Consider the following 25,000-nt stretch of genomic DNA (forward strand, 5'->3'; position numbering starts at 1 on the left):
GGACGCCGAGTGTCCCTGAAGGGACGTCGAGTGTCCCCGAAGGGACGCCGAGTGTCCCCGAAGAGGCCGAGCGTCCCCGAAGAGACGCCGAGTGTCCCCGAAGGGACGCCGAGTGTCCCCGAAGAGGCCGAGCGTCCCCGAAGAGACGTCGAGTGTCCCCCGAAGAGACGCCGAGTGTCCCCAAAGAGACGCCGAGTGTCCCCCGAAGAGACGCCGAGTGTCCCCGAAGGGGCGCCGAGTGTCCCCGAAGAGGCCGAGCGTCCCCGAAGAGACGCCGAGCGTCCCCGAAGAGACGCCGAGTGTCCCCGAAGGGACGCCGAGCGTCCCCGAAGAGACGCCGAGAGACCAGAACCACTGATTCTTTTGATAGCTGTTTATTTATTGATCTTTTCCACGATGGTGTTGAATTCAGGTACTCTGAAGCCCCCGTCCCAAAGACAAGAGACTATTTTGGATTAATGTTGGTGCCTGTCCATCAGCTCTTCAGCTTTATTTATTTCCATGTACTTCATATTTTGGTTCTTTGTAATGATGAATATTTATATCTTTTGCCTGATGGTTGTGCTGTTATTGTTGTTTTCATGGGTGTAAAAGTGTCTCTATGTAACTCCACTGCTGAGCCTGAAGGACGTTTGGGACGGAACCGAGCCAGAACGGAAGCACTGAGCCACCAAACGTCGACTACAAACCTTTCAAGGGTCAGTTCTGACGCTGTGGCATCTCCTCTTTTGTTTCCGCCATCTTTGGTCGGTCAACGACCTCTGCAGCAGCCTCAGACCACATTTCCCATGATTCCTTGGGCCTACAGATGACTGATAGCTCCCAGACCACATTTCCCATGATTCCTTGGGCCTACAGATGACTGATACCTCCCAGACCACATTTCCCATGATTCCTTGGGCCTACAGATGACTGATACCTCCCAGACCACATTTCCCATGATTCCTTGGGCCTACAGATGACTGATAGCTCCCAGACCACATTTCCCATGATTCCTTGGGCCTACAGATGACTGATAGCTCCCACACGGGTATTGCAACGTTAACCTACCTCCGATATTTACGTGTCTGCTCCGTGTTGTTATCCTGGCGTGTTGGGCCGTTCTTCTCTCCGCCCGTCCAGCGTGAGCACGCCGAGCGCCCGTAGCTCCGCCTCCATGCTGTCAGAGAGAATCGGCCTTTGGCATCGACCTTTTCCAAAGTGACTCGATGCTCGCTCTTGTGTTCGTACACTTTTGTAATTCAGATGTATTAAGTATAAAAAGGTGACTTATTTAATAAAAAACATTAACCTGATTCTCCTGTGAGGTTTTATGGTCACGTGATGCATCCGTTTGTGGACTTTTGTGTTATCATCTGGAGTGGAGGGTCCTGGGCTAACTTTAGACGGGGGGGGAGCTCTGTTTGCTCTGGTCCAGGCGCAGGAATTTGCCTCGGCCTTCTGGTGCCCGCTGCCAGCCCACCTGGCACCACCACATTTATTTTTATTCTTCAGAAATGGAAGCTTTGCATTATCCGTATTGACACATTCCAGGACTGAGCGGAGCCGGATCGCATTCAGAAGAGCAGGAATTTGAGACTGGAAATATGTGGAAGAGACATCGGAGCCAGACAGGTTTGCTTTTTATTTTAAAAAATGGCATTAAATATAAATGACTTCCTTTTTCAGGGGAAATAACAGATGTGTGACGTTAATATCAGCAATAAAACAAAAGCAGTTAGCGGTGAGCAGAGAGGGTCGCGACCCCGGCGCTGCTCCAACGGACGCAGGTTGGACGGAGAGATTCCAGGAGAAGACAAAACTTTACCGATAAAGACCTGAGCATCAAACCTGATATCCTGATGAGGGACGACAAACGACCTCATCCAAACGTTGGTTAGTGATTAGAACCCCCAAAATACAGCAAAGCTCTTCAGCTTCACTCATCAAAGCGTCCCGTGGACACAGCTGGACACAGCTGGACAGGAAGTCATTATTACTTTATTATTATGCTTCTGAAAGCAACACAATCATCTGGGAGGGTGGGCTTAGATGAGTCCCTCCCCCCACATCAAGTCTGACGGGACAAACTTTTCAAGTCTTAACGTGGGACGCTCCAGGGACGCTCCGGGACGCTCCGGGGACGCTCCGGGACGCTCCGGGGACGCTCCGGGGCGCTCCGGGGACGCTCCAGGGCGCTCCGGGACGCTCCGGGGATGCTCCGGGGACGCTCCGGGGACGCTCCGGGACGCTCCGGGGACGCTCCGGGGACGCTCCGGGGCGCTCCGGGACGCTCCGGGGCGCTCCGGGACGCTCTGGGGACGCTCCGGGACGCTCCGGGGACGCTCCGGGGCGCTCCGTGACGCTCTGGGGACGCTCCGGGGACGCTCCGGGGACGCTCCGGGACGCTCCGGGGACGCTCCGGGACGCTCCGGGGCGCTCCGTGACGCTCCGGGGACGCTCCGGGACGCTCCGGGGACGCTCCGGGGACGCTCCGGGACGCTCCGGGGACGCTCCGGGGGCGCTCCGGGGCGCTCCGGGGACGCTCCGGGGACGCTCCGGGGCGCTCCGGGGCCCGGACCTGTGAACTGGGTCCAACTGAGTTCCTTTAAACTGCATGTTAAAGTGCTTTAAGTGCTTGTGCCTGAGTCCGGGGGGGGTGTTAGGGTCGGGACAGACACACATATCGTTTCCTCACGCACGCTAACAGCAAACAACCCGACCCAGTCCCCACGGGGACCCGGCCCGGGTCTGGAGCCCCAGAACGCGGAACACCGCTCTGACTGGGACTGCTGGTTTTATTTAGGGCACTTTTGTTCAGCTCCCCCACTCTGAATGTCAGCAGAGGAACGTAAGTGGACCCCCCGTGGAGCAAATGCAGGAGGCCACTGGGCTGGATCCAGGCCAGCAGGTTCTGACGGTCCAGCATCAGTCCAGGTATCCTGGGGGTGCGAGTTAAGGCACTGAAGCTGCAGGACGCTGGGAAAAAGGCTGCAGCGAGGGAGGCCGTCAACGCTCTGCCATCCCATAATACTTCACCTCAAATTTTGACCCTGAGCGGCGAAGTTGGATCGTTCTCCTGCTCGCCCACCCTCACCCACATTCTTTGTCCTCTCGTTCCACTGGCGTCTCTCCTGTCTCCTCACTGGGTCTCGAGGTTGCACTGCGTCTCGCCGCGCTCGCCGCCAGAGCCGGGTAACGGCTGCCCATATTTGTCCACGCACCAGCAGTAGCCCCGCCTCCTGCCTTTGGACGGACGGCACTGGGGAGAGAAAGGGAAGAAGCAGGCCAAGCTTCCGGTTTAGGTGGATACGGCGAGACACACGAGCTCATCAAAGAAAGGAACGCGAACGTCACATGGAGAGAATCAAGAATCAGCGACAACTCGACTGCATCAAAGCGGAGCGTGACCTCGGCGGGTGGCTCCTCCTTTGATCAATCAATTAAGATTGAGCAAACCCAGACCTTTTCCCTTCCATTAATGAACAGAGAGCAAACGAGATGCTACTGGTGTGGCGCCACCGGTCTTCATATACAGTTATGGGCGGAGCCATTTAGCACTTTGATCTTTGAACGCCACTGAAGGACTCACGATGAAACACACTGAGAAGGTGAAGCAGCAACATGGAAGCGGTCCAGTTCAGCGCTCCATCAGAACTCAAGGCTGCTGAGGTGAAAAAGGAGATTATTTTCAATAGGGGGCAGGAATGAGGAGGGGGGTGAAGGTAAACATGCAGTTCCTAAAATATTTGCCAAGGCCGGTTAGTTAAACCAGCGCTGCTATTCTGGGAGGCTGGCAGACAGTCGGGATCATCTGGAGCTGATTATGGCTGCGCGTGCACAAGAGCGTGCAAACAGACACACACCAGCATACGAGGGCGACGTTACCAGGAGCTGTACGTGCTGCATATATACATGAACACCCCCACCGGCTTCACATACGTGCACGATTCGCATGTGTGCAGTGATATCAGGTGTCCCACAGGGGGCCACGCTGAGCAGCACCTTCATGAGCTGCATTCACAGCTCACATGAAACAGCCTGTACGTGTGCACGCTCCGCCTGTACGCGTGCACGCTCCGCCTGTACATGTGCACGGTCCAACTATACGTGTGCACGCTCCGCCTATACAGGCAGGCAGACAGACAGGCAGGCAGACAGACAGGCAGACAGACAGACAGGCAGACAGACAGACAGGCAGACAGGACAGGCAGACAGGCAGGCAGACAGACAGGCAGACAGGCAGGCAGACAGGCAGACAGACAGACAGGCAGACAGGCAGACAGACAGACAGGCAGACAGGCAGGCAGACAGGAAGACAGGCAGACAGACATGGTCAAACTCTAAAGAGATCCAGACCCATTAACTGACTGCAACAGTCTGTAACCACACAGACCTCTGATGCTGAAGTCACCTTCCTCACCTCCTCCTCATCCTCCCCCCACCCTCACTCTGCTCATGTCTTTTCACTGTTGAGGTCTGTTGGGGTCTGAGGTCTGTTGAGGTCTGTTGAGGTCTGAGGTCTGTTGGGGTCTGTTGAGGTCTGTGAGGTCTGTTGAGGTCTGTTGAGGTCTGAGGTCTGTTGAGGTCTGAGGTCTGTTGGGGTCTGTTGAGGTCTGAGGTCTGTTCAGGTCTGTTGAGGTCTGAGGTCTGTTGAGGTCTGTTGGGTCTGTTGAGGTCTGTTGAGGTCTGAGGTCTGTTGAGGTCTGTTGAGGTCTGAGGTCTGTTGGGGTCTGTTGAGGTCTGAGGTCTGTTGAGGTCTGAGGTCTGTTCAGGTCTGTTGAGGTCTGAGGTCTGTTGAGGTCTGAGGTCTGTTGGGGTCTGAGGTCTGTTGAGGTCTGTTGAGGTCTGAGGTCTGTTCAGGTCTGTTGAGGTCTGAGGTCTGTTGAGGTCTGTTGGGGTCTGTTGAGGTCTGTTGAGGTCTGAGGTCTGTTGAGGTCTGAGGTCTGTTGGGGTCTGTTGAGGTCTGAGGTCTGTTGAGGTCTGAGGTCTGTTGAGGTCTGTTGAGGGTCGGTTGGGGTCTGTTGGGGTCTGTTGAGGTCTGTTGAGGTCTGAGGTCTGTTGAGGGTCTGTTGAGGTCTGTTGAGGTCTGAGGTCTGTTGAGGTCTGAGATCTGTTGAGGTCTGTGAGGTCTGTTGAGGTCTGAGGTCTGTTGAGGTCTGTTGAGGTCTGAGGTCTGTTTGAGGTCTGTTGAGGTCTGAGGTCTGTTGAGGTCTGTTGGGGTCTGTTGAGGTCTGTTGAGGTCTGAGGTCTGTTGGGGTCTGTTGAGGTCTGAGGTCTGCTGAGGTCTGTTGGGGTCTGTTGAGGTCTGTTGAGGTCTGTTGAGGTCTGTTGAGGTCTGTTGGGGTCTGTTGAGGTCTGTTGAGGTCTGAGGTCTGTTGGGGTCTGTTGGGGTCTGTTGAGGTCTGTTGAGGTCTGAGGTCTGTTGAGGTCTGTTGAGGTCTGTTGAGGTCTGAGGTCTGTTGAGGTCTGTTGAGGTCTGAGGTCTGTTGAGGTCTGTTGGGGTCTGAGGTCTGTTGAGGTCTGTTGAGGTCTGAGGTCTGTTCAGGTCTGTGAGGTCTAGGTCTGTGATGCTGTGGGTCTGTTCAGGTCTGTTGAGGTCTGAGGTCTGTTCAGGTCTGTGGAGGTCTAGGTCGTTGGGGTCTGTTGAGGTCTGAGGTCTGCTGAGGTCTGTTGGGGATCTGGTTGAGGTCTGTTGGGTCTGTTGAGGTCTGAGGTCTGTTCAGGTCTGGTGAAGTCTGAGGTCTGTTGAGGTCTGTTGGGGTCTGTTGAGGTCTGTTGAGGTCTGAGGTCTGTTGGGTCTGTTTGAGGTCTGAGGTCTGCTGAGGTCTGTTGGGGGTCTGTTGAGGTCTGTTGAGGTCTGTTGAGGTCTGAGGTCTGTTCAGGTCTGTTGAGGTCTGAGGTCTGTTGAGGTCTGTTGGGGTCTGTTGAGGTCTGTTGAGGTCTGAGGTCTGTTGGGGTCTGAGGTCTGTTGAGGTCTGAGGTCTGTTGGGGTCTGTTGAGGTCTGAGGTCTGTGAGGTCTGAGGTCTGTTGAGGTCTGTTGAGGTCTGAGGTCTGTCGAGGTCTGTTGAGGTCTGTTGAGGTCTGAGGTCTGTTGGGGTCTGTTGAGGTCTGAGGTCTGTTGAGGTCTGAGGTCTGTTGAGGTCTGTTGGGGTCTGTTGAGGTCTGTTGAGGTCTGAGGTCTGTTGGGGTCTGAGGTCTGTTGAGGTCTGAGGTCTGTTGGGGTCTGTTGAGGTCTGAGGTCTGTTGAGGTCTGAGGTCTGTTGAGGTCTGTTGAGGTCTGAGGTCTGTCGAGGTCTGTTGAGGTCTGTTGAGGTCTGAGGTCTGTTGGGGTCTGTTGAGGTCTGAGGTCTGTCGAGGTCTGTTGAGGTCTGTTGAGGTCTGTTGAGGTCTGTTGAGGTCTGAGGTCTGTTGGGGTCTGTTGAGGTCTGAGGTCTGTTGAGGTCTGAGGTCTGTTGAGGTCTGAGGTCTGTTGAGGTCCCCAGTGAGTCTTTATTAAAGAAACTCTTAAATCCGTCACCATGGTGGCTCCTTCAGTCCGACCCTCCATATTCTGCAATACAGCGAGTTCAGACTAAAGAGGTCACTTCATGTATCCTTGAACGCTCTTAATGCTGCCTTGATAGTGTGCATGTGTGCGTGTGTGTGCATGTGTGTGTGTGTGCGTGTGTGTGTGCATGTGTGGTGTGTGTGCGTGTGTGTGTGTGTGCGTGTGTGTGTGCATGTGTGTGAGAGCGTGTGTGTGTGTGCATGTGTGTGCATGTGTGTGTGCGTGTGTGTGCGTGCATGTGTGCGTGTGTGTGTGCGTGCATGTGTGCGTGTGTGTGTGCGTGTGCATGCGTGTGTGTGTGTGCGTGCGCGTGTGTGTGCGTGTGTGTGTGTGTGTGTGCGTGCGCGCGCACGTGTGTGTGTGTGAGAGGCAGTGCACACAATGTTCATTGTTGAAAATGACTGGCCTGTGGTCTGTAGAAGTCAAATTCTGTCATTATCATGTTGGTGTGTGACATTTACAATAAATCTGGCTAAGCAGAGGTCTGTGTGTGTGTGTGCGTGTGTGTGTGCGTGTGGGTGCGTGTGTGTGTGCATGCGTGTGTGTGTGCATGCGTGTGTGTGCGCATGTGTGTGCGCGTGTGTGTGTGTGCATGCGTGTGTGTGCGTGCGCGTGTGTGTGCGTGCGCGTGTGTGTGCGTGCGTGCGCATGTGTGTGTGTGCATGCGTGTGTGTGCGCGTGTGTGTGCGTGTACGTGTGTGTGTGCGTGCGTGTGTGTGCGTGTGTATGAATGTGGGCTCTTGTGATGTTGTATCACTAACAGCAGCTCCGCTGGGTTTCATGGACATTAAACGGGGCCGTTCTGACCACAGAATAAACACAGGCATGAAATGCTGCATGTGTAAACACACAACGTGCGTGTGTGTATTCATGTGTGTGTATTCATGTGTGTGTAGCTGCAGGATATTGCTTCTTAAATAAAGTTTAACGAGAGCTTTACAATATTCGCTTTATTTTAGAGGGACAAAACTACTCAAAGCTTAAAAATAGTCAGCACAATTTTAAAGGTTCTCTGAAGGTTCTCCACGCCAGAGGACCCAGGACCCATGGACCCAGGGCCCAGGACCATGGACCCAGGACCCAGACCCTGGACTCAGGACCCTGGACAGATGGTATCGCTGCCTGCTAAATGCTAAAATAAAGGTAGCTTTAGCACTGCTGCAGGAGCTGTGCCTCCATTCTGAACCCGTCTTCTAGAGTGCAACGTTCTAACACTTATATCAGCCAGACCTGACCAAACTGGAGGTGGATGCAGGATCTGTTGATGGAGGTGCCGGCAGGTTGCCAGGATCTGTGCTTTGGACACTAGTCAGACTCTAACAGATCCTCCCTGACCTCTGAGGTCATCCTGGACCGGTGCAGAGACCAGACCTGCAGTCATGGTTGGACTGCTGATTTGAGTCATGGATGGTGACTAAACCAGCTAGAAGGTGCTGCTCCAAATAAAAGGTGCCTCTTCTTCCACCTGGAGACAGGACCCACGACCCAGGACCCAGGACCCAGGGCCCAGGACCATGGACCCACTGGTTAGGGTTAGGGGTGCTGGGCTGAGAGATGGGCTGGAAGTCACAGCATGCGTCTCCAAAGTTGGCCCGTGTGGGCCAGTTCTAATAAAGCCTTCTGGTCTGGTTCCCAGTCACGCTCCACAAGTCGGTCCCTCTCTCTGGGTCTTAACCTGCTCTGCTGGAACAGAGACAGAGAACCCTCCACAGGGAAGGGAAGATCTGGCGAGGCGGAGAGTCGTGGAGCGCCCTGAGGGGCGTATGAGAGGGTCAGTGTTGGGCCTGAACTGGGATACTGGGCCAATTCAGGCTAAAAATAGGCTCCTCTGAAGCCGAGAAAGGACTCATGTTTCCAGCAAAACACGCAGAGAAAACCCAACACGAGCCGGTGACCCCCGTCCTGAGGGGTCGGGGTGGCTCTCGCTGCGTCCTGACTATCAGAGTGGACAGGACTAAAGCCTCGTTCGGAAGATTAGCAGAACCCGAAAGCATGAAACTGATCCCAGATCAGCTCAACTCTGCGTCCCATCTCCGCTGGGCTCCGCTCCTCTTCGGAGGTTTTCTGGTGTGAGCAGGTTCGAGCGTTATCTGATCCCTGACTGCTTTCATTCAGGAAATGGACAAAGGCAGGTTCTTATTTTAGCCACTGTTGACTCTGGTTCCTGGAACCTTCAGTTCTTTACTGGTACCATCTGATGGAGGGGGTCCACACGAAAGACGACACCATGAAACCAACCACCTCTCAATGCCGTTTGATATTAAGACCTGAAATACCCCACTGCCCCCCACTGCCCCCTGTCACCCCACACAGTTCTCATGTACTCATTGTCTCCAGAACAGGAAGTGTTTTAATAAACGGAACCACGAAACCGCACGTTGGAGACTTCTGGGAAATTATTTTATGGTGCTTGTCTGTGTTTTGGCTCCCGCTGGGCTCCGACTCAGGACGGGGGTCGACTCAGGACGGGGGTCGACTCAGGACGGGGGCCGACTCAGGACGGGCTCCGACTCAGGACGGGGGTCGACTCAGGACGGGGGTCGACTCAGGACGGGCTCCGACTCAGGACGGGGGTCGACTCAGGACGGGGGTCGACTCAGGACGGGCTCCGACTCAGGACGGGCTCCGACTCAGGACGGGGGTCGACTCAGGACGGGCTCCGACTCAGGACGGGCTCCGACTCAGGACGGGGGTCGACTCAGGACGGGGGCCGACTCAGGACGGGCTCCGACTCAGGACGGGGGTCGACTCAGGACGGGCTCTGACTCAGGACGGGCTCCGACTCAGGACGGGGGCCGACTCAGGACGGGCTCCGACTCAGGACGGGGGTCGACTCAGGACGGGCTCCGACTCAGGACGGGGGCCGACTCAGGACGGGGGTCGACTCAGGACGGGGGTCGACTCAGGACGGGCTCCGACTCAGGACGGGGGCCGACTCAGGACGGGGGTCGACTCAGGACGGGCTCCGACTCAGGACGGGGGTCGACTCAGGACGGGGGTCGACTCAGGACGGGCTCCGACTCAGGACGGGCTCCGACTCAGGACGGGGGTCGACTCAGGACGGGGGTCGACTCAGGACGGGCTCCGACTCAGGACGGGGGCCGACTCAGGACGGGCTCCGACTCAGGACGGGGGTCGACTCAGGACGGGGGTCGACTCAGGACGGGGGCCGACTCAGGACGGGCTCCGACTCAGGACGGGGGTCGACTCAGGACGGGCTCCGACTCAGGACGGGCTCCGACTCAGGACGGGGGTCGACTCAGGACGGGGGCCGACTCAGGACGGGGGTCGACTCAGGACGGGCTCCGACTCAGGACGTCCTGTGTGTGTCCTGTGCGTGTCCTGTGCGTGTCCTGTGTGCGTCCTGTGCGTGTCCTGTGCGTGTCCTGTGCGTGTCCTGTGCGTGTCCTGTGAGTGTCCTGTGTGTGTCCTGTGTGCGTCCTGTGCGTGTCCTGTGCGTGTCCTGTGCGTGTCCTGTGTGTGTCCTGTGTGTGTCCTGTGTGCGTCCTGTGTGTGTCCTGTGTGTGTCCTGTGCGTGTCCTGTGAGTGTCCTGTGTGTGTCCTGTGTGCGTCCTGTGCGTGTCCTGTGCGTGTCCTGTGTGTGTCCTGTGTGTGTCCTGTGTGTGTCCTGTGTGCGTCCTGTGTGTGTCCTGTGTGCGTCCTGTGTGTGTCCTGTGCGTGTCCTGTGCGTGTCCTGTGTGTGTCCTGTGTGTGTCCTGTGTGTGTCCTGTGTGCGTCCTGTGTGTGTCCTGTGTGTGTCCTGTGTGTGTCCTGTGTGCGTCCTGTGTGTGTCCTGTGTGCGTCCTGTGCGTGTCCTGTGCGTGTCCTGTGTGTGTCCTGTGTGTGTCCTGTGGGACGCACCTGTCTTTTCTTGTAGAAGCCCCGCCTGTCACAGTTGGGGATGCGGAAGCCTCTCGGGTTCAGGACGTTGCTGATTTTAAGGCCGCTCAGGATGCTCTCCATTTCCCGCCGGCATGGTCCCTATGGCAACAGAGAAAACATACCATAACAGTAGGGATGTTAATCCTGACACGCTCAGCTTTACATCTCTTTATGTTTGTCCGGCAGAGGGCGGAGTTAAAGGCACCATGTGGAGCGTTCCACGAACGCCCTCAGACGTGTGATGTGAGGACGGAGCCCCAAAGGCCGGCAGCTCGTGTCGGGGGCACCACAGCACCAGGCTGACACGTGTTCCAGCCACTAATCTGCATGGGTTCAAATCCAACCAATGACCTCATGTTGCTGATGAAAGCGGGCGCTAATGAGGGTGGAGTGTGGTTGGAACAGATAAGAAAAGCAGAATCAAACTGTCTCTGCAGCTGGTTGGCTTTGAAGGAACGTCTGCTTCCTGAGAGGAACTTTTCACAACGGTTTGAGAAGCATCACCAAGCTGTGAGGTCATCAGATCAGCTTCCTGCTGTCGTTCCTTGTTGAAGTAATTTGATGTTTCTTCATGTGATTGGAAAGAATGTTTTATTCACTAGTGTGAAGGCTTGTCTGCCAGAGCAAAAGGAAACAACAGTCTGATGACTTACATACTCAGGTTCCCTCTTGTTCTCCAGAGAGAAGTTCTGGATGTCCATGATGGTTCTTCTGGACACTGACTCAACCTTGTAGCTCTGAGTCCTCTTGTTTTGATTCCTCTGGATCAGCCTGCTGTGGACGGGCAGCTGGGTGTCCGCCGAGGCACCGCTCTGGACGCTCTGGACGCTCTGGACGCTCTGGACGCTCCTCATGCTCACAGTGGCGTTGGTGGAGCCGCCGTCCACCTGGTTGGTGTCTGTGGGGGCGAAGGAGAGTCATGCTCATTCAGTTCTCATCATCTTCTGTTCTCACCATCTGGTTCCAAACAGCAACACATGTTGTGCTTGACTGGAAGTCAGATGAACAAAAACACAAATAGAAGTTTAAAAACATCAAAATAGTTGAGCATAAAAACATGAAGCATCTCATCTGGACTAAACGAGAGTCCAGAGTCTTCTAGAGTCTGAGCCCACGTTTGGAATTCTGAGTCCGAGAGCAGGTCCGACAGCAGGTGAAGAAGGCGCTTTAGCTAACCAAGTTTTTAAAAACTAAATTAACTAAAGTAACTAAAAGTAACTAAATTACTTTTTATTACTCGACATATGAGAACGGGTTAGGGTTCTGATTTTCCTAAACTCTTCTGCAGCATCATCGTGTAGAAACCTTTGTGATTACGGCAGAACTGTTGTGATTACAGCAGAACTGTGGTGATTACAGCAGAACTGTGGTGATTACGGCAGAACTGTTGTGATTACGGCAGAACTGTGGTGATTACGGCAGAACTGTGGTGATTACAGCAGAACTGTGGTGATTACGGCAGAACTGTGGTGATTACAGCAGAACTGTGGTGATTACGGCAGAACTGTTGTGATTACGGCAGAACTGTGGTGATTACGGCAGAACTGTGGTGATTACAGCAGAACTGTGGTGATTACGGCAGAACTGTGGTGATTACGGCAGAACTGTTGTGATTACGGCAGAACTGTGGTGATTACAGCAGAACTGTGGTGATTACGGCAGAACTGTGGTGATTACGGCAGAACTGTTGTGATTACGGCAGAACTGTGGTGATTACGGCAGAACTGTGGTGATTACGGCAGAACTGTTTTGATTACGGCAGAACTGTGGTGATTACGGCAGAACTGTTGTGATTACGGCAGAACTGTGGTGATTACGGCAGAACTGTTGTGATTACGGCAGAACTGTGGTGATTACGGCAGAACTGTGGTGATTACGGCAGAACTGTGGTGATTACAGCAGAACTGTGGTCCGATGGTGCTGAACGAGCCCTCGTTGCCTCCCTGAGACACCAGACATGACAAAGCCAGGAACCCCCCCCCCCCCCCCTCTTCAATGGAACAGCTGCTGTCAGAACATCTGTGCAGGTATGGAAACACACCCGGAACTTCCCACAGCTGTGAAGGGAGATGGAGAAGAGGCGGGCGGGGGTGGTGCTCATGGAGGATGTGCAAAAACACGCGCAAGCACACAAACACACGCACGCGTGCGTTACGGTGTTTATGACAACGTGAGCAATTGCACTCCACGCATTACTGTGGCCAAACCAAATAACACGGGGGGGCTCTTGGAGGCATGACGTCAGCGGTGCCTGCACACGCACCACTTGTGTGTTCGCACGAAGGTGGCGTGTGTGCCGTTTCCTGGTGTGCGCGTGGATTCATAAGACACGTAGCGCAGCCAGCAGCGACCCCCCCCCCCCCCAAATGTTTTGACCCACATCCATAATTTCATTCTCCCGCTGCAGATACATCGATGTTACTTTGAGCCTGTTTGTGCTACATGAGAGGCGGGGCGGGGGGGGGGGGGGGGGCGACCCACGACCCACGACCCACGACCCGCGACCGACGTCACTCAGTTTAACATTTGGAACAGGTCACATCTGTCCAGCATCCATGAAAACCTCCCCGGAGAGCTCAGCAAGGGGCGGCGCGGCAGCCACCAAATGCCTTCACACACCGGCAGAACCCACCACTTACCCGGCCTCGGTATCAGAAGGTTGCTGAGCTTTGTGGACGCCCTCCCGGAACACGTCCCGCGTCCGTCCAGCAGCGCCTGCAGCGGGCGGCTCTCCCCCGGCTGGTGCTGGCAGCTCAGCCCGGAGCCGCAGCGCGCCGTGTACACTCCACACGCTTGTCGCTCGCCGAGGGCGCACGTCATGCAGCAGCCGCAGCCGGGCTCCCTGACGCGCTCCACGCAGTCCTTCGGCAGCGGCTTGCACATGAGCAGCGCGCCAGTGTCGCACGCCTCGCAACGCACCACCGGCCCCGCGGCGCCGGCGAGCCGGGCGAAGGTCGCCAGCGCGGCGGTGAGGCAGAGCACGTAGTGCCCGGTCATTCTGCCGGGTTGTCGGTCACAGAGCAACGCTGTGTGGGTTGTCGCGCAGTCTCAGGTGGACTCTGCGTGGCGCTGCGGGCCGGGTAGCCCGCTCCATCTGTGCCTTCCTTTACGCCAACCTCTCGTTTTATACAGGCGGAAAAAAGAGGCAGCAAGTCCCACCCTCCCGGTATGAATAATGTAGCCCCGATATGTGGGGCAGATCAGGGCGAAGAGGGCAGCACCTCCTCATGCACACAATCAAACAAGATTTTCACCATGAAAATCCAATAAAACCATTATTATTATTATCTGTTTTTCTGCAAGGTTTGTTCCAATAGACATGAGGTGATCCTCATTTTTCCTGGGACCAGTGAAGCTGCATGAGTCCCAATGCCGACTGTGATTGGCGGCTTTTCTTGTATCTGGTTAATATTCACATTGATGGTTTTGATGGTGAAATTAACTTGTCTTACCCTTTCATTGAGAAGCTGGTTCTGGAGGATTCTTTCCGCCTTGTTACTCTTCATGGTGAACTCTGTTGCTGTTGGGGCTCGGCTGTGTTTTCTGCATCTTAGGTAAGTGGTTCCTCTATTCTGCTAGTTTCCTGGAAGTTCTCTCCCATAACAGTCAAAACCTCTTGGATGAGAAGTGGAATATCTTCAAGAAACTCAAACAGTCCAGTTGCTCAGATTCAACTACCAGAATTACCGTGACCTGGATGACTGAGAACCTTCACAGACATTATCTGAGAGACATCTGCTATAGTGAGACTGAGCTCTGAGGATAGAAGAATCCTTAATCATAAATGTGAAAGTGATCAAAGAATGGTCTGACAGGACTGGGTTCTGAGGGAACCCTGACACATGTTCTACCTCAACACCATAAGTCAGAACTAGATCTAGGGTGTGGTTAAAGCTGTGAGTTGGTTGGTTTATCTGCTGGAGGAAACCAACTGACTCAAGTAATGAAATGAAGCCATTTCTAAAGCTGTCATTTATAACGTCCATATGGATGTTAAAGTCTCCAATGATAATGACTTTTTCCGTTCTAAGGACCAAGTCAGATAAGAAATCAGAGAACTCAGACAGGAACTCTGAATGTGGCCCAGCAGGGGGCCGATATGCAACTACAAACAGAAGTGGCTTTTCTGTCCTCCAGTTCAGATGAGTGATGCCAAGAGTCAGGCTTTCAAATGAACTGAAGCTATGTTTTGGTCTGGGATTAATTAATAACTTGGAGTGATAGATTGCTGCCACTCCCCCTCCTCGACCAGTAACACGTGGAATATGATAATTAAGATGGGTAGGAGGAGTAGATTCATTTAAGCTCACATACTCCTCCTCCTGAAGCCAGGTCTCAGTAAGACAAAATAAATCAATGTGATGATCCACTATCAGGTCGTGCACTAACAGGGATTTACACAAAAGAGATCTAATATTTAACAGTCCACACTTAATTGTGATATTAGTTTCTCCAACTTGTGCTTCAGTATTAATTTTAATAAGATTATGGTGATTGACCGCTCCCCTGCTCTGTGCTTGGTGAACTTTTAACCGTGGAACAGAGACTACCTCTATAGTGTTAAATATGTTATTGTTGGTGGATGAGGGTTCTAAGGAAGCAGCAGAGAGGTGTGTAAGACTACAACTCTGCATCCTGGTCTGGACCCTGGATTGTCAGGTCACTTTGGGTCTAATAAAATTAGCCAAATTACTAGAAATGAGAGAGGCACCATCTCGAGTGGGATGGACACCGTCTCTCCTAATCAGACCAGGTTTTCCCCAAAAAGTGCTCCAATTGTCTACAAAGGCCACCTGGTTTTCAGGGCAACGACCCTGCCAATGACCCTGCCAATGACCCCGCCAACGACCCTGCCAATGACCCTGCCAATGACCCCGCCAACGACCCTGCCAATGACCCCACCAACGACCCCGCCAATGACCCCGCCAACGACCCCCGCCAATGACCCCGCCAATGACCCTGCCAATGACCCCGCCAACGACCCTGCCAATGACCCTGCCAATGACCCCGCCAACGACCCTGCCAATGACCCCGCCAATGACCCTGCCAATGACCCCGCCAACGACCCTGTCAATGACCCTGCCAATGACCCCGCCAACGACCCTGCCAATGACCCTGCCAATGACCCCGCCAACGACCCTGCCAATGACCCCGCCAATGACCCCGCCAATGACCCCGCCAACGACCCTGCCAACGACCCTGCCAATGACCCTGCCAATGACCCCGCCAACGACCTTGCCAACGACCCTGCCAATGACCCCGCAAACGACCCCGCCAAAGACCCTGCCAATGACCCCGCCAATGACCCTGCCAATGACCCCGCCAATGACCCTGCCAATGACCCCGCCAACGACCCTGCCAACGACCCTCAGGTGACCACCCAGATCATTAGCATGCTAATGGTCCACAGGGGCTGTATTTTCAAGCTTTGTCCCCAGCGTTCAGAACTGAAGAAGCCTTCTGGTTAGAAGCAGAAACATCTTCAAGAGAAGAAACCCAGTCCAGTTGACAGAGAAAACTACCTTGGATCCATGACAATGACAATGTGTCATTTTCTGATTTTAACCTTTTAACCTTTCCAACTCTTGATCAACAAGCAGAAATCAGCCACATTTGAACTACCAGAGAAGACGTGTATTACTTGAGAATGTCCAGGCCCTTGGACAAACACAGACCCTGACGGTTGTACGTATGGCCACCTGCTTGTTTTCCTTCCTGACATCTTTTCCTGGTCAGATTCACATTTCCCAACCATATAGTCTAATGTATTTTTACACAGCAACGTGTGAAATTCCTCATGTGAACTTTATTCCTGACACAAAATATTTGGGAGCCACTTGACATAACGAATAAGAGAATGTGAGTGAGAGAGGAGGAACAAACGTCCAGTGGTGCATGCAGAAGGACAACACACACATGCATAAATGTATAGATATCTATCGTCTTTTTAAAAGCCACAAGTTTCTAATTATGTCCCCGGTTTCAAATGAAAAAGCTTTTATGGCCAGATGTTTGCTTACAGGCCGTTTCTGTCTGTGAGGGGAAGAACCCATCGACTTTATTGCTTGTGTTTGTCATCACGTGATGCCGTATGGCCTCAGAGCAAAAAGCATCTTTTGCCTTCTGATCAGTGACCGTACGACCGATGAACATCATTAAACCGCCTGGGCCGAGGATTCGGATCCTGTCGGATCACACGTGGCGTGCAACAGTCTGCCTGGAGTGTTCTGTTCCAGGGACTGTGTGCAAAGCTCTGATACGAGGAAGACGAGCAGCGTATCGACTGGCTCAGCGGGGGTCCAGAGAGCGGGTCAAGCATGCGCTGGTCCTGGCCGAGCGCTGAAAGGAGCGGCTCCCCTCCCTCATCCTCGCTGACCCTGAGAGATTTTAACGGGTCACAAAGGAGCAAGAGTTCACACTTGTGATGCCCCTCACCCTCCTCTCACTCCTCCTACACCTCTGGCCACTGTTCTCCTCTGGAATATCAACAAAGCAGAAACAGGCCACCGTTCCAGGAGGCTGATAAAGTGAAGAATCTGACTCAGCATCTTGAAGGAAACTGGGCTGGAAAGCCTGCCTCAGAAGTGGTTTTGATGCAACCCTTCTTTACATCTTTGGCTATCGAGCTCCTCGTTGGTTCTAAATAAAAATGGGCGCCTGAATGGTGCTGTGATTCCAGCTCAAATCCGTCACGCTACTCAATCAAAGTGTTTGTGTCCTGGTATGAGGGTGAGAAGTGACAGGAACCCTGACCCTGAAGTACAGGTGCTGGCTCAGTAGCACTGAAATGTTCCCAGATTGACCCGTTTTGTCACACATCACACAACTGAGAAACACATTAGCCAACGGCGTTGTTCCATGAGAGTTTGACGCTGTGAGAATGGACTTTGTTTGGCTCTTCGTTTGGTGGTGGCTCCTACACCTCTTTCACATTTATTGCACTTTTTGTCGAGGCGTCTTGAGGGGCAGACGACAGGCTCCTCTTTATAGACCCTCCTCAGGATTCAGTCCCATCCAAACCTTTCTGCTGGTTGATATACTCCACCATGACCTTAGACTAGGTCTTTACCTGATTAGTTGGATAACTCCCTTTTCACCCTGCAGGTCACATTGTGTGACAGTTAACAGTGTTTCTTCCAGTGTGCTATCGTCTCCTCATCAATCAATCAATCAATCTTTATTTATATAGCGTCTTATACAATCAAAATTGTTTCAAGGCGCTTTCCAGAATCCCAGGGCCTGACCCCAGACAAGCAACAGTGGCAAGGAAAAACTCCCCTTTAACAGGAAGAAACCTTGAGCAGGACCAGGCTCATGTAGGGGGACCCTCCTGCTGATGGCCGGCTGGGTAAAGAGAGAGGAGAAGGGGGAGGACAGGTAGAGGATAGGATAGGTAGGAGAGGAGAGGGGTAGAGGAGAGGAGAGGTAGAGTGAAGGGGAGGTAGAGGAGAGGAGGAGGAGGAGGAGGGGAAAGAGGAGAGGAAAGAAGAGGAGAGGGAGAGGAAAAGGAGAAGGAGAGGAGAGGAGAGGAGAGGGAGAGGAGAGGCACAGAGCACAGAAACACAAACAAAAAATATGCACAATCACTTCAACGGGGCCGGCGGTCATTATGCAGCTCCAATGGCAGTGATACCTGCAAATAGATAGAGGGGGGGGGGGGGGGGAGAAGCAGAAAAACTACACAAGAATCAGCATAACTAGTCTGCTTGATGAGGAGAGGAAAGGAGAGGAAACCATGACCCAGTGGAGTGACAGAGGCCTGTCAGGTGATCATGTTTCCGGACCCCGGCAGCCTTGGCCTATAACAGCATAACTAAGATGTGACCTAACGATTAGACGACCCCCTAAGTATGATAATTTGTCTGTCTATGATAGTAGCTGGAACTACTGAATTAGTAACAGTAAGCTTTTTCAAAGAGGTAGGTTTTGAGTCTGATCTTAAAAGTAGCGATGGAGTCAGCCTCCCGTACCTGGACAGGGAGCTGGTTCCAAAGCAGGGGGGCCTGGTAGCTAAATGCCCGGCCCCCCATTCTACTCCTAGAAACTCTGGGAACCACAAGTAGACCAGCATTCTGAGAGCGGAGCGGTCTATTGGGCTGATAGGGTATCACTAGCTCCTCCAGGTAGGATGGAGCTAGGCCTCTGAGGACCTTGTAGGTCAGAAGAAGGGTTTTAAAAGTTATTCTAAATTTAACGGGCAGCCAATGAAGCGACACCAGTACAGGAGTAATGTGATCTCTTTTGTCAATACCTGTCAGAACTCTGGCTGCAGCATTTTGGATCAACTGGAGGCTTCTTAAAGAGTTGTTTGGACACCCTGATAATAAGGAGTTACAGTAGTCCAGCCTGGAAGTAACAAATGCATGGACTAACTTTTCAGCGTCAGGCTGCATCAGTAGCTTCCTGATCTTTGAGATGTTCCTCAAGTGAAAAAAGGCACTTCTAGAGACTAATTTAATGTGTGAGCTGAAGGAGAGATTTTGATCAAAAGTTACTCCTAGATTCCTCACAGAGAGACTAGATGTTAATGAGATACCATCTAGAGTGATCATGTGATCTAAGCTATGAGAAGATCATTAGTGACTTTAAGAAGTGCTGTTTCTGTGCTGTGATGAGCTCTAAAGCCTGACTGAAACATCTCAAACAGGCTGTTCCTCTGCAGGTGCTCCAGTAACTGAGTCACCACCACCTTCTCTAGAACTTTAGAGATAAAAGGAAGGTTGGATATTGGCCTATAATTTGCCAAGACATCAGGATCCAGTGATGGTTTTTTAAGCAACGGCTTAATCACTGCCACCTTGTAGGACCGGGGTCCATAACCTGACACTAAAGAACCATTGATCTGGTCCAGGATAGACCTCATGGTTGCCACTTGATGCACCGCCTCTTTATTCAATAACGGTCACATCGTAAGGTTTGCTGATGGTACAGTTAGTTAGTCTTCTTTAGATTTTAGGAAGTCTACGTCTCTTCCACCACCACTTGTTATCAAAGTGCCTGATGCTACAAATATCTTGGTGTGAGCCTTGATAATAACCAACGTTTTGGAGCCCATGTTCATGCTACCTCTAAAGACAGGTCTTGAGGAAGGTTTCTGCTATTCTGGGTAACTTAATCATTTACTTCTGAATGAATTTGAGCCTTTGGCCTCAGGCCTTCATTTTAGGTCTCCTATGAGAAGGACTAAAAGACTTCAGGTCTCATTGGTCCCCAGTGTCATTTATATATTTAATGGCAGTCATCCCTTAGGTCGCTTGTCTTTTTCTTGTAGTACTACTACTTATTTGCACATTCACATATTACAATATCTTTTATCTTTTATGTTTTGGCTGTCTTGTTGATACTGTTGATATTGTCATTGTGTTCCCTGTCGTTTGTGGGCTCCTGCTGCAAAACTACGGGACAATAGAGAGATTCGGAAGGTGCAATGCCAACAGAGATCTTGGTGGGCCTGTTGGGCAATTTAAAGAAGTAGTCGTGGGCAACAACTACACCAGAACCATTGTGCATTGATTGGAAATTCACAGTTGGATTAGCGTATTGCTAAACGTCCACGTTAGCATTAGAATCTACACAGTGATGACTTCACGCATACGTCACTGCTGCTCTTTATGAAGACATCTAAAATCTTGTCATTGACAACATCAACCTGGCTGACAACCAAGACTGAATGTGCTGAAAAGTTGCTCAGATACCAGCAATTTGCTTAAGATCTTAAGAAGCCCCGCCCCCTGAGCGATGTAGTCAAAGGGTTAGAGGGGATCGCAATGTGTTCTGATCAGCCAGATGCTCAGTGACACCACTGAGGTTATCTGCTTTTCATGTTTGTACCAAAAACATGAATCTCACAGTCCCTGGAAAACATCTCATACATCACGTCGGTCCCACACCTTCTCTCCTCCGAGCTGCTGGACCTGCACCATCGCCATCAACAGGTTAATAAAATGCAGCAATGCACACAAAATAAACACACAGAAGCCCGGCACACCATTACTCCACACCCTCTTCACCCCGTATCTGCCTCTGCTGCTCCCACCATCGACCTCAGCAGCAGGTGGGCACTAACCGCCAGGAGGTCCTGAGGCCAGAACATCAAACGTGAGAGTCACCTGCACTGGGGGCAGATCCCAGCCCTGGACAGGGAGAGGAGGAAGGTCAGCAAACTGCGCCTGCATCCAGCAGCAGCATCTCAGGTCATCTCTGCTCACATGTCAAACATGGAGTGTGCCGCATGCCTGTCCGCTTCAGGTGTTTTTGTGTCTACATCAGGGATTATAGGTCATCTGGGAGGCTTGAACTTGGGCCCAGTTTTCCCTGATTGCGTGATATAGGTTCCTTTCCTAACCCTGCCCTATCTGCCCTTCCCTCCTTTATGCATCTCTGCATCAGAAGGTAGCTTCCCCACATGAGCCTGGTCCTGCTCAAGGTTTCTTCCTGTTATGGGAACCTTTTCCTGCCAGTGTTGCTTGTCCTGGGTCAGGTCCTGGGCTTCTGGACTGTAACAGATATCTGGGTAGGTGCTCATCACTCAGGCCACATTAATCCCTGCAGGTCTGCTGAAGGGTCAACTGGAAGCTGCTTGGCTCTTACCAAACGGCTCCTTGTAACAGGTCCTGTATAAAATAAAGATGAACAGAATGAAAATAAATAGGATTAAGGTGAATATAAATGGATCCATTGAAAATGTAGCTTTTCCATCTTCTCAGCCAGGAGAGGTCATACATTGTTTTACAGGGTTGTTTAACACAGAGGCTAACACAGAGGGTAACACAGAGGCTAACACAGAGGCTAACACAGAGGGTAACAGAGAAGGTAACACAGAGGCTAACACAGAGGGTAACACAGAGGGTAGCACAGAGGGTAACACAGAGGGTAACACAGAGGGTAACACAGAGGCTAACACAGAGGGTAACACAGAGGGTAACACAGAAGGTAACACAGAGGCTAACACAGAGGCTAACACAGAGGGTAACACAGAGGCTAACACAGAGGGTAACACAGAGGGTAACACAGAGGCTAACACAGAGGGTAACACAGAGGGTACCACAGAGGGTACCACAGAGGCTAACACAGAGGGTAACACAGAGGGTACCACAGAGGCTAACACAGAGGCTAACACAGAGGGTACCACAGAGGGTACCACAGAGGCTAACACAGAGGGTAACACAGAGGGTACCACAGAGGGTACCACAGAGGGTAACACAGAGGGTAACACAGAGGGTACCACAGAGGGTAACACAGAGGCTAACACAGAGGCTAACACAGAGGGTACCACAGAGGATACCACAGAGGGTAACACAGAGGCTAACACAGAGGGTAACACAGAGGCTAACACAGAGGCTAACACAGAGGGTAACACAGAGGCTAACACAGAGGGTACCACAGAGGGTACCACAGAGGGTACCACAGAGGCTAACACAGAGGCTAACACAGAGGCTAACACAGAGGCTAACACACCAGCTGTAGGTGTTACCGGCACCTCTGTTTGATGGGATACATTAAAGCATAATAAAAATGGGACGTGAGAACACGAGTCTTGCTTTGACCGTTTTCTGTGCAAAACAAGTAGGAGGACACCTTGAGGAGACCCGGAACTTGGTTGCAGACTGTGTATAAGATCAGGGGATTCGTGCTTTTGACAGCTACCATGTAGCCTGGAAAGACTGTAGTTAGTTTACAAAAAGGCCCTTCGCAAGGCTAGAACAGCTTATTTTTCTTCTTTGATTGAGGAAAATAAGAACAACCCCCAGGTTTCTCTTCAGCACTGTGGCCAAATTAACCAAGAGTCACAGTGTTTTAGATCCACGTATCCCTTCTTCCCTGAGTGGTGAAGACTTCATGAGCTTCTTCACTGATAAAGTTCTAGCTATCAGAGAGAAAGCTAACCAGGCCATCCCATCAACTGGACCATCACCAGATGTGCCGACTGTGGGAACATGCAGGGTCTCCAACGAGCCCTTAAGCTCCTTCAGCCCTATATATTTTTCTGAGGCGTCATCGCTAATTCAGAAATCCCAGTCCACCACGTGTCCTTTAGATCCCATCCCAACACACCTGTTGAAGGATGTTTTACCATTGATAGGCAGTTCTATCCTGGACCAGATCAATGGTTCTTTAGTGACAGGTTATGGACCCCGGTCCTACAAGGTGGCAGTGATTAAGCCGTTGCTTAAAAAACCATCACTGGATCCTGATGTCTTAGCAAATTATAGGCCAATATCCAACCTTCCTTTGATCTCTAAAGTTCTAGAGAAGGTGGTGGTGACTCAGTTACTGGAGCACCTGCAGAGGAACAGCCTGTTTGAGATGTTTCAGTCAGGCTTTAGAGCTCATCACAGCTCTTCTTAAAGTCATTATTAATAAGTATTAATTATCAGACGTAGGGGGTCGTCTAATCATGAGGTCACATCTTAGCTGTGCTGCTATAGGCCGAGGCTGCAGAACCATGATCACCTGACAGGCCTCTGGCACCCCACTGGTCATGGTTTCCTCTCCTCCCCTCCTCCCCTCCCTCTCCTCCCCTCCCTCCCTCTCCTCCCTCCCTCCCTCCCCTCCCCTCTCCTCCTCCCTCCCCTCTCCTCCCTCCCCTCCCTTCCTCCCTCCCCTCCCTCCTCCTCCCCTCCCTCCTCCCTCCCTCCCCCCTCCCCTCCTCTCCTCCCCTCCCTCCTCTCCTCCCCTCCCCCTCTCCTCCCTCCTCTCCTCCCTCCCCTCCCCTCCCTCCCCTCCCTCCCCTCTCCTCCCTCTCCTCTCCTCCCCTCCTCTCCTCCCCTCCTCCCCTCCCCTCCCTCTCCTCCCCTCCCTCCCCCTCCCCTCCTCTGCTCCCCTCTCCTCCCCTCCCCTCCTCCCCTCCTCTCCTCTCCTCCCCCCTCCCTCTCCTCTCCTCCCTCTCCTCCCCTCCCCCCCTCCCCCCCCTCTCCTCCTCCCCTCCCCCCCTCTCCGCTCCTCTCCTCCCACCCCTCCTCCCCTCTTCCTCGCCTCCCCTCCTCTCCTCCCTCCCCTCCTCCCCTCCTCTGCTCCCCTCCTCCCCTCCCCTCCCTCCCCTCTCCTCCCTCCCCCCTCCTCTCCTCTCCTCTCCTCCCCTCTCCTCCCCTCTCCTCCCCTCCCCTCCTCCCCTCCTCCCCTCCCCCCTCCCTCTCCTCTCCTCCCCTCCCTCCCCTCCCCTCCCCTCCTCTCCTCCCCTCTCCTCCTCTCCTCCCCACCCCCTTCTCTCCTCCCCCTCCCCTCCTCCCTCTCCTCTCCTATCCTCCCTCCCTCCCCTCCCCTCCTCTCCTCTCCTCTACTCTCCTCCCCTCCTCCCCTCCCTCCCTCTCCTCCCCTCCCCTCCCTCCCTCCCTCCTCTGCTCCCCTCTCCTCCCCTCCCCTCCCATCCCCTCCCCTCCCTCCCTCCCCTCCCCTCCCCTCCTCTCCTCTCCTCTCCTCCCCTCCCCCCCTCCCTCTCCTCTCCTCTCCTCTCCTCCCCTCCCTCCCCTCTCCTCCCCTCCTCTCCTCCTCCCCTCCCCCCTCCCTTTCCTCTCCTCTCCTCTCCTCCCCTCCTCCCCTCCCCCTCCCCCTCTCCTCCCTCTCCTCTCCTCCCCTCCTCTCCTCCCCTCCCTCCCCTCCCCTCCTCTGGCTCCCCTCTCCTCCCCTCCCCTCCCTCCCCTCTCCTCCCCTTCCTCCCCTCCCCCCCTCCCTCTCCTCTCCTCTCCTCCCTCTCCTCCCCTCCCCTCCTCCCCTCCTCCCCTCCCCCTCCCTCTCCTCTCCTCCCCTCCCTCCCCTCCCCTCCCCTCCCTCCCCTCCCCTCCTCTCCTCCCCTCTCCTCCTCTCCTCCCCCCCCCTCTCCTCCCCTCCTCTCCTCCCCCCTCCCTCTCCTCTCCTCTCCTCCCCTCCCTCCCTCCCTCCTCTCCTTCCTCCCCTCCCCTCCTCTCCTCCCCTCCCCCCTCTCCTCCCCTCTCCTCTCCTCCCCTCCTCTCCTCCCTCTCCCCTCCCTCCCCTCCCTCCCTCTCCTCCCCTCCTCTCCTCTCCTCCCCCTCCCCTCCCCCCCTCCCTCCCTCTCCTCCCCTCCTCTCCTCTCCTCTCCTCCCCTCCCCTCCCCCCCCTCCCTCCCTCTCCTCCCCTCCTCCCCTCCCTCCCTCTCCTCCTCTCCTCTCCTCTCCCCTCCTCCCCCCCCCTCCCCTCCCTCCCTCTCCTCCCCTCCCTCCCTCCCCTCCCTCCCCCAGACCTTTAACATGCTCCAGTCTCATGCTTTCGAGGACATGACTGTTGGAAAGGACATCTGGGTTCTCATCTTACAGTTGCTGCTGTCGCGTTTACTTCAAAACAGTTGTTGAGAAGACCTGCACCCCCCATGCACACACACACACACACACACACACACGCACAGACATACACGCAAACACACGCACACACATACATGCACACACACGCACACGCACACAAACAAAACTCCACCCGTAATACTGGTCAGATTACTATAATATGATTAATAAAAACCAGGAAGCCTGACTGAAAGGCCATAAGGTCCGAGACTGGTTTGACCCCCCCCCCCCCACAGCGTCAGAACCCCGACCTGTGGTGTCACCCATCACCTTTCCCCACCGAGGCTGCATTCA

General features: G+C 53.5%; 1 protein-coding gene and 1 long non-coding RNA gene across 3 annotated transcripts in view; both read right to left on the bottom strand.

Annotated features, from left to right (window-relative positions):
* Nucleotides 1-2,574: 2,574 nt before the first annotated feature.
* On the bottom strand, nucleotides 2,575-13,633 carry LOC115247245 (insulin-like growth factor-binding protein 3). Its single transcript, XM_029828386.1, has 4 exons — nucleotides 13,052-13,633; nucleotides 11,066-11,310; nucleotides 10,392-10,511; nucleotides 2,575-3,241 (listed from the first exon to the last, which is right to left on the bottom strand). The coding sequence occupies exons 1-4, from the start codon at nucleotides 13,407-13,409 to the stop codon at nucleotides 3,122-3,124; spliced, it is 843 nt and encodes a 280-aa protein (XP_029684246.1). The 5' UTR covers nucleotides 13,410-13,633; the 3' UTR covers nucleotides 2,575-3,121.
* Nucleotides 13,634-19,158: 5,525 nt separating this feature from the next.
* LOC115247213 (uncharacterized) overlaps nucleotides 19,159-25,000 on the bottom strand; it is a 19,870-nt gene continuing 14,028 nt past the window's right edge. For both annotated transcript variants that reach the window (XR_003886272.1, XR_003886273.1), the window contains 2 exons: nucleotides 20,621-21,025; nucleotides 19,159-20,545 (listed from right to left, as the gene is read on the bottom strand). This is a non-coding gene — a long non-coding RNA (uncharacterized lncRNA). The remainder of the gene's footprint in view (nucleotides 20,546-20,620; nucleotides 21,026-25,000) is intronic.

The sequence above is a fragment of the Takifugu rubripes genome, chromosome 20 (assembly GCF_901000725.2).
Source record: "Takifugu rubripes chromosome 20, fTakRub1.2, whole genome shotgun sequence".
Classification (NCBI taxonomy): Eukaryota; Metazoa; Chordata; class Actinopteri; order Tetraodontiformes; family Tetraodontidae; genus Takifugu; species Takifugu rubripes.

Coding starts and splice junctions, on each gene's coding strand:
- LOC115247245 (XM_029828386.1), bottom strand. CDS start 13,409: ATGACCGGGCACTACGTGCTCTGCCTCACCGCCGCGCTGGCGACCTTC. Junction 10,512..11,065: donor ACAAGAGGGAACCTGAGTAT/GTAAGTCATCAG, acceptor CTGTTGCCATAG/GGACCATGCCGGCGGGAAAT. Junction 3,242..10,391: donor GCTTCTACAAGAAAAGACAG/GTGCGTCCCACA, acceptor TTCTCTCCCCAG/TGCCGTCCGTCCAAAGGCAG.